Source organism: Phoenix dactylifera, chromosome 13 (genome assembly GCF_009389715.1).
Source record: "Phoenix dactylifera cultivar Barhee BC4 chromosome 13, palm_55x_up_171113_PBpolish2nd_filt_p, whole genome shotgun sequence".
NCBI classification, from domain to species: domain Eukaryota; kingdom Viridiplantae; phylum Streptophyta; class Magnoliopsida; order Arecales; family Arecaceae; genus Phoenix; species Phoenix dactylifera.
In genome coordinates, this window is record NC_052404.1 from 295,620 (window position 1) to 304,266 (window position 8,647).

Genomic DNA, 8,647 nt, shown 5'->3' on the forward strand with positions numbered 1-8,647 from the left:
GGTTGGCCTGAGCCCATTTTCGGTCCTACTTCTCGCATTGAATTCATTTCTAGATTTGAATTTGATGCAGTGATTATTTAAAACTTTGCTTATTTTCTTTTTTTTGGGTGCTGATTTGTTTTAATAATTTATTTGATTTCTATTTCAGATTGATTTTTAAATTGGTATATTATTGATGTATTTCTTTTATTGTGCTATATTTTCTATTTGAATTAATATTTTTTTTGGACTTGGCATATGCTTTGTTTTCTTTTTTGTATTACAGGTTCGTTTCCCCTTGGTTTGGTGATTAATGCGACCATTCCTTATTTCTTCTACATTATAGTGATGTTTGGCAACCCAAATAGGACTACTACAGTGATATATATTACTGGCGATCCTTATCTCAAGATAATTTTTTCTCGATGATCTAATATCACCATATCCAATATGCTATGTTCTAGTGATTAAAAATCCTCAAATTTCATGATTAACTTATTTGGTATATCATGAAAAATCAAAATCACTGACCATGTAATATTAAAACTATCCCTAATATATTCCATATATTTTTCAATTATTAAACAGAATTCTCAAAGAAATCATAGAAAAATACACATGAATGTAAATCAAACTATTAAAACCTATCGTTTTAGACCAATTCAACAAGACTAAAGTTTAATCAAAACTCATCAAATAACTTCAGGGGATTATCTAAACTTCCCAACCAGAAGAATTTCTTTTAGGGATTATCAAAGCCTTCCCAGCTAAAACTTTGTTTTCGAGAGATCGATATTTTTGGAAATAAATTTTCATGCTAGAATGACGGCATTTTTGACCTAAAATTTCCGTCCAACATTACTGTCTTGGGGCGATCTTGGAGACCTGTCCTCAAGTATGTGTTTAACATTAGTGGATCGGGCGGTAATTTTAGGAGTAAAGAAAATTTGAAATCAGTATGGCAATCAAATGCAATGATCTCATCATCTCCATTTATATCGCTATTAATCTTTGGTTTATTACTGGGTACCAAACATCACCTATAGATAATTGGTGACTATGGAGATGAAAAATTTGTTCTTATATTTTTTCTTCCTATATTGTACAACGTAGTCTGTACCAAAAAATTGGCTATAAAATTTTTTTCTTTACTATAATTTATTATACTACTATATTATATTTAAAAAATATTAATAAAAGAAAAAATATTTGTGCATTACGTGGATTATACATGCCAGTGTCCCATGAAAAGTGAAAACATACCCCTTGTGCCGCACCCATATTTGACCAACATCCAGTGAGCGGAAGGAATCCACACCGAAGATCTCCTCCCTCCAAGCACCACAAAAGCTACCTACTAGCCACATCAGCAACTAAGACTCCACAGAGAATGGGCCCACCGAAAGCCACCACTTACCAGTTACCACCACACAAGTTACACCCGACATGTACAATTCTCTGGTCCCCACCCGAAATCTTAGAAGCCGAGCGATGGATAGGGAGGTGCCTTCAAATTCCAAACACCGTTACACCAACCCCCGAGGCCAGAATCTTGTCTACTCCTAACCATCCCTTCTCTACCAAACCCCAACTCTCTCCCGGCGACTATAAAATAAGGAGAAATATTGAGGAGAGGAGAAGTGGGTGGAGAGTATACCATGATGGAGTCATTGCAGTCCCACAGCGTGGAGATTGTCGGGATAGCCGTCGCCGTTGTGGCCGTCGCCGCTGGCGCTGCCTACCTCTACCTCACCAAGAAACCCAAGGGTACGGGCCGTCATGAGTTTGGATTTGTTCGTTCTTCTCCTCACCTGTGGGTTTTCCAAAAAAAAAAAAGCGATTTTTTCCGATTTATGCCTTCTTGGGTGGCTTCTATTCATTCAAAGATTGTATTTTGAACGTTGATTGTATATGAAGTTTGCAACTTTCTCTCTCTCTCTCTCTCTCTCTTGGATGGCTTTGACTGGCTTGTCTTAAACGTTTGTTCAAGGTTTTGGTGGATGCTGAATGGTGGTTTTATCTATATGTCGGATGGTGGATCACTTTGTGAGATTTTAGATTCTTACAAGTCAGATGCTGTTAAAATAACTAGATCATGCCTCTTCTTAGTCAACGATTCAGTTCTAAAGTTTTTTTTTTTTGTTAATAAAACTATGTAAATCTTAGATTTGTAAATGAACCTTATTGAAATACATCACTTCTCTGTAGTTTCGTAAGTTTTTTTGATGATTAGTTGTCTGCTCGAAAATTCCATCATTCACATATCTAAGCTCTTATACAGTACGTGGGAATTAGGTTTCATATTATTATTGTTGTGAATTCTAATGGTCATTGATTATTGGGAAGAAAAAGGTATAGAAATCTTTGCTCATAGGGATGATTATCTTACTACAACAGGTTAATAAAATTATGTAAATCTTAGATTTGTAAAATGAACCTTATTGAAATACATCACTTCTCTGTAGTTTCATAGGTTTTTTTGATGATTAGTTGTCTGCTTGAAAATTCCATCATTCACATATCTAAGCTCTTATACAGTATGTGGAAATTAGGTTTCATATTGTTATTGTTGTGAATTCTAACGGTCATTGATTATTGGGAAGAAAAAGGTATAGAAATCTTTGCTCATAGGGATGATTATCTTACTACAACAGGTTGCTTGGACCCTGAAAACTTCAAGGATTTCAAACTCGTGGAAAAAAGGCACCTGAGTCATAATGTGGCCAAGTTCCAGTTTGCTCTTCCTACACCTACATCTGTTCTGGGTCTTCCTATTGGACAACATATCAGTTGCAGGTTGGTTCATCTTGGTTACATGCTTGCCATTCACACCCCCATCACAATTACATTTTGAATTTTATTGAGCGATTTTCTCATTGTAATTGAAATTGTATCATTGATTCTCATAGGGGAAAGGATAGTCTTGGTGAAGAAGTTATTAAACCATATACCCCAACTACTCTGGATTCAGATGTTGGTTACTTTGAACTTGTTATAAAGGTATGCGGATCTCAATTGAACTTTGGCACACTTATTCTTTGAATATAAACCATAAAGTTCATGCTTCAAATTCTCAACCATTCTTGTCTTAACCATTCTTGTCTTAAAAATAACAGTACTAGGGTCATCTAGCATCATTCACTAGAGTTGACTTTTTCTTATTGTGTAGATGTATCCTCAAGGGCGAATGTCCCATCATTTCCGCGAAATGCGAGTTGGAGATTACTTATCTGTAAAAGGCCCTAAGGTATTCATTCTTATTTTCTTGTGGGAATGCATGTATCAACCAGATGTTTCACTACATTGAAAACATTCGATTTTTGTGGAGTGCCTTTTTCATTAAAATTAATTCATTCCCCTGGAAAATAGAGATGCTGAAACTATTTCATTTAAAAAATTTGAGCAAATGATGTAGAATACATGATTGCTTTAAATACCTTTAGCCAGAAACAATAGAAATAAGAAAAGTAGACTGATATTGAGTATTTTCTTGGTCTGATGCTTTGTAGTATCAAATGTAGATTAACTGAGGAGAAAAAAGGAGACTCCTGTTATTTTTGAAACTGTGGAACCTTATCATGCTCTGTGCCAGCACGAATTTTATCAGATGCTTTTTTGTGATACTTGCATTGCCTTTTCAGTTCATGGCTTGTGCAACCATGGCTTTCTAGGTCAATCCAACATTTGTTGTTTCTAGCACTTAGCTTCTCCATTATGCTAGAAATTCATGGTAATGCTTGTCATCTCCAGGAGAAATTCACTTGCTCACATGCACCTTTCTTATTACCCAAGACTTTAAATCCATTAGAGAAGCCTATATTAACATTTTCTTGTTACACCAATAGTTGACAATTGTAACGACTCTTTTGCAGTGGATTGCCACAAAATTTGCATAATTTGTCTTCTGGTATAGGCCTCTGCTTTTACACATTATAAATATTTCTTATAGAGGAAAACTGCACTCTTTGATTACATTGGTAGCCCTAACTTCAAAACAGAACCCTTGAAGACCACCAAGATGTTAGATAATTGTTGGCTATACTATGTAATCCTTATAAACCTGTGATGCATTAAGTGTACGTAAGCAGCTTGCCGCATCCATGATCAGAAATTATACAGCTTGCATCCTTGTTTGTTCTCCCTTTGTATGCCTAACAGAATCGACACAATGACAATCATTGCTCTTGCTTTTATATGTCCATTGACTATTAATATATACTGCCAATGCATACATGTGCACACCTGCACGCTCGCCCCATTTAAATATACTTGTTTGCTCTGACTAGCCTATAACTTTATTGCCTATTTTTTTTAATTTTATTGGCATTTAACCATGCTTTAATCAGCATAACATCATTAACTACTATTATACAATAAGACTTCTCCTGATTATGAAATCTAAGCTCGTAATGATAGATTTATATTGTAAGGGTATAGAGTCCCACAAGCACCAGAAACTTCCTTGCCTCATATAAGTTATTTTCAAACTTGATACTGCTCCTTATACCTTTAGTTAATGCATTCATTTGGAACATGTTTTTTTCTTGATTCCTACTAGATCATCTTTATTTGCCCTTCATCTTTTCAAATTCATAGATTCTCTAATCTCAGATCCTTCTGATTAGTTAAATGCAGGAAAGCAACCATGTTGGGTATCTTTTGGCTTCATGAGCATATTGATTTTCGATGCATATCAGCAGTTTTATTTAAAGTTAATTTCTCATGAGTATATGATAACATTTTTACTTAAAAAGTAAAACACAGATTAATTTCGATGTTTTGATTAACTTTCATATTTAGCAGCTAATTTGAATAATTACTAGTTAATTATTATTTTAAAATTCTAAGAAGCAAACTACAAAATCTCAACTGATATTTTGATATCATATTGGCTGGCATATTTGGATTATATGGGTTTATAGCAGCAAATATAGTAATGGCCTAGATATAAATTATATCATATGAATGACTGCTTAATACCGATACGAACCGATATCTCAGCCAAAATATTGGCCACAATATAAACCTTGATCAAATCATTAGGCTCAAGACTTTTGGATATCTATATCTTCAGACACAACATTATTTTGCCAAAAAAAAAATTTTAAAACAAAAGCTTGGCACTTAAATCATGTGGCATTCGTATGTACGTATATAGATATTTATAACTGTATGTATTTGTATATATGTTTTTGTTATTGTAATATGCATAAACAGATGTGTATATAGGTGTGTATGCATGAATATACACTAACTTTTTGCAAAGATATACTATCCCAGTTTTTAGCTCCTAGAATTGGGGGTGGGTGTGCGAGTGGGCGTGAGTGTAGGTACGGGAAGCAGATATTTTGGAAACACTTTTAGTACGGAAGCGATTAGAAAGTGGGTGTAGATTTGAGATCAAAAAGATTCTAGTGCTGGTTTTCTTACGATAGGATAATGGCTACTAAGTCCCGATTTGTGAAATTAGTTGGCCCTATTTTCGGAGGTGTCCATGAGAAAGGAAACTGGTTCATTTATTTGAATTGATTATTAAATATGCATATCATTTCTATCTAAGTTCACATCCATTGCATTCTCATTATTTCTAAACTTTACCAAATCATTTCTAATTTTCATTTTTTTTTTTGCTTGTTATTATCAATTTACCAGTGTCCGCAGACTGCTAAGGCATCATATGGTGCCACAACTGGATACACACAATGGTTGCCTTTCGAAAACATAGGGAAATATCTGTGAACAGTTGGCCAATAAATCTGTTGTTACTTCTCTTTTTATTTCAATTTCTGGTTTTGTTTTCTACTGCTCACTGTTTACTCACTTTTATCTTTTACAACTTTTTAAATAAAACCACTGTTTTGAAAAGAGTATCATGGAGATCTGTTACCATCCATGTAGATTATTGGGATGTTTAAATTTGGAAAGCAGTACTTTTGCATATGAGAGAGAGGAGGGGTTCATGGTTGTAATGCTAATGCTGGAGGGGAAGGAAAGGAAAAGGGATGAGGGAGAGATGCAAATTTGAAAACAACATTCTACTCCCCCTCCCTCTGCTTCTTTTTATTTTATGTTATTTTATTTTACTTTTTATGGGGATATTTTTTTGTTTGCTACTTTCATTTCAGTACAACTGTTTATACTTATCCTAAAAGCACCAAGAGCTTTATGTCATTTATCTGAGGTTTGCTTAATGGATAGGAGTATGAATGATCAAGGCAATCTCTCAACCTAACACCAGCCATTTGGATGCTGGTACTGATTTTGTAGCAAAGGCAACTTAGGGTCACGAGGGGTCTGCCAGAGTGTTTGAAAGACTTAACTGATGGAAAGGAAAATGTTATTGTTGACCCAATTTAAGCTCATAAAGCAGGGAGCAAATTTTTGGCACTTAAACTTACCGTTTATATTGTTCTGTTTATACCTATTTTTCTGTCTGGAACGTATTCTCTTTTAGTCATACATAGATCAGATGTTACTCTAGCATCATTCAGTGTTTAACATAGTTGGGTGATCATGCATTTGAATGAAGTGGTCTTGATACAGTATTCTAAAAGAAGTTGCTTAATTAGTGCCTTTATACCTGCTTTTTTTTCATGGTTAAAATTGTATCAGATAACATATAGTGCCTTCAATGCTTCTAGGGGCGTTTTAGGTACCAACCTGGGCAAGTCAGAGCATTTGGAATGATAGCTGGAGGATCTGGTATAACTCCAATGTTTCAGGTAAATTGGATTGACTTGCATGTCTTTGTGGTATCAGTGGACCTAAACAACTCAACCCATTTTAGTTGTATTCCTCAATTCCTCATTCTGCATAAATCCCAGGTTACGAGGGCAATACTAGAAAACCCAAAGGACAAAACGGAGGTTTATCTTATCTATGCTAATGTCACGTATGAAGATATCCTTCTTAAGGTAGCATTACCTAAACTGCAATCTTATTTTAAAATTTCATTGTGGTTAAATTTTCCTAACTGCAGATAGGTTTTTGTAATTATTGAATAGTATCATACTTTTGTAATTAGTATGAGTTGGTTAGTTACTGGCAGATGTCTGTATTTTACTTTTATCAGAAGCATGCTGATTTTTTTTTAACTGCTAATAAATGCAGGAAGAACTTGACGGCCTTGCCAGCAACTACCCAACTCGCTTCAAAGTCTATTACGTGTTAAATCAGGTCTACTTCCCGCAGATTGATCTCCCCTGGAAGTTTTTATTATGTTCATTGTGCCTACCATTCACCTAATTATGTATATGCCTCGGTTTTCTTCTAGTATGAAGTAACGCAGTAGATGGTTTAATGAGTAGCTTAAATTGTTTTGTTTGCTTGTTAGCTGTTGTTTCTGTTATACTCTCAGTTTCTTTTTCCTGTTCCTGTGTCTTGGGTCTCTCTGTATTCTTTTATTTACATTTTTATCTGAGTGTTGATGTCATGCTTGTTAATTTATCAGCCCCCTGATCAATGGAATGGTGGCGTTGGTTTTGTCTCGAAGGAAATGATTCGAGTTCATTGTCCTGCACCAGCACCTGACATCCAGGTATTATGTTTTAATATTTTTTTATGGACAAGTAAGAGCACACATGCAGTTGTAAGCAGAGTTACAAGAGCTATCAAATCCTCTGATGTTCATGCTTGATTAGTTCCTAATTTCCCTGTTTTTAAAAGCTTGAGCTTCTGTTGGATGATTGGCAGATTCTGAGATGTGGCCCACCTCCCATGAACAAGGCTATGGCTTCCCACCTGGATGATTTGGGATATCCAAAGGAGATGCAGTTCCAGTTTTAAGCATTTTTGTTTGTCAGGGCATGGTTCTAACCTCCTCAAGTGTTGAAGAGGACCATAATAATGTTTCACCTCATTGTGATGCTGTGCTTTTGTAGAACCAACCTATATTTTGGTGCTTCAAATTCATATCAATGAAACCTGTCACTCAATTGAACTACTAAGAGTAGATGTATGGGCCAATTCAATTCGTTTGCTACTTTTCCATAACCAAATCCTTTTAGCTGCATCAAACCTGGCTGGACACCAACAAAATCCTTATAGCAGAACATTTCGTAATTTTTCCTATACTTATACCAGTGTTATGATGCACTTTTTTCCCCTCCCATGTTTTATGGATGGTGGCCAAGGTCAAAAAAGCATGGTTGGACCTTTCCATACTGAATTTGGGGGCTTATTTCATGCAAGGTAAACAACACCAGATACTTGGCCTCTTTCAACTCTGAAAGAAGTGGCATGGTCATTACTTGACCACCATCACTTCAGTCACCACATTCAAAACAAAGTTCTAAATGCTGTAAGTTTTGATTTTTTTTTTTTTTTTCAGTGGCATTGTGAATAACTGAGAAGCAGAAACACCATGAACCTAAAACCACCAAGTAGGGCTACCACGAAACCTGCATAAAATAGTAGTGAAATTCATATAGGAATTCCACTACTATTGATCACTTGTCCTTGGTCATCAAGCCTAACTCTATTCTCTTTTTGCTATTATTATTATAATATGAATTTCTTGATCCTAAACCTTTTGATTTCTTTATAGTTTGTTACATAAATCTGATTATAGGGATATCCCAATTGGTTGAACTTTTGCTTGCATGAGAGCAAATTAAGATGTGCGCCCAACTGATATTGGGAGTCTGTTACTAAAGTGCACCATATACAT

At 35.2% G+C, this 8,647-nt stretch overlaps 1 protein-coding gene across 1 annotated transcript; it reads left to right on the top strand.

Annotated features, from left to right (window-relative positions):
• The first annotated feature begins 1,514 nt into the window (after nucleotides 1-1,514).
• Nucleotides 1,515-7,925, top strand: LOC103696221 (NADH--cytochrome b5 reductase 1-like). Its single transcript, XM_008777764.4, has 9 exons — nucleotides 1,515-1,746; nucleotides 2,634-2,775; nucleotides 2,889-2,979; nucleotides 3,149-3,226; nucleotides 6,621-6,701; nucleotides 6,804-6,893; nucleotides 7,090-7,155; nucleotides 7,430-7,516; nucleotides 7,672-7,925. Exons 1-9 carry the CDS (start codon nucleotides 1,638-1,640, stop codon nucleotides 7,762-7,764), a joined length of 837 nt encoding a protein of 278 aa, XP_008775986.1. The 5' UTR covers nucleotides 1,515-1,637; the 3' UTR covers nucleotides 7,765-7,925.
• Nucleotides 7,926-8,647: the final 722 nt, after the last annotated feature.

Excerpts from the sequence above, each read along its gene's own strand:
- LOC103696221 (XM_008777764.4), top strand. The coding sequence starts at position 1,638 with ATGATGGAGTCATTGCAGTCCCACAGCGTGGAGATTGTCGGGATAGCC. Across the intron at positions 3,227-6,620 it reads TATCTGTAAAAGGCCCTAAG|GGGCGTTTTAGGTACCAACC; the intron begins GTATTCATTCTT and ends CAATGCTTCTAG. Across the intron at positions 7,156-7,429 it reads TCTATTACGTGTTAAATCAG|CCCCCTGATCAATGGAATGG; the intron begins GTCTACTTCCCG and ends TTAATTTATCAG.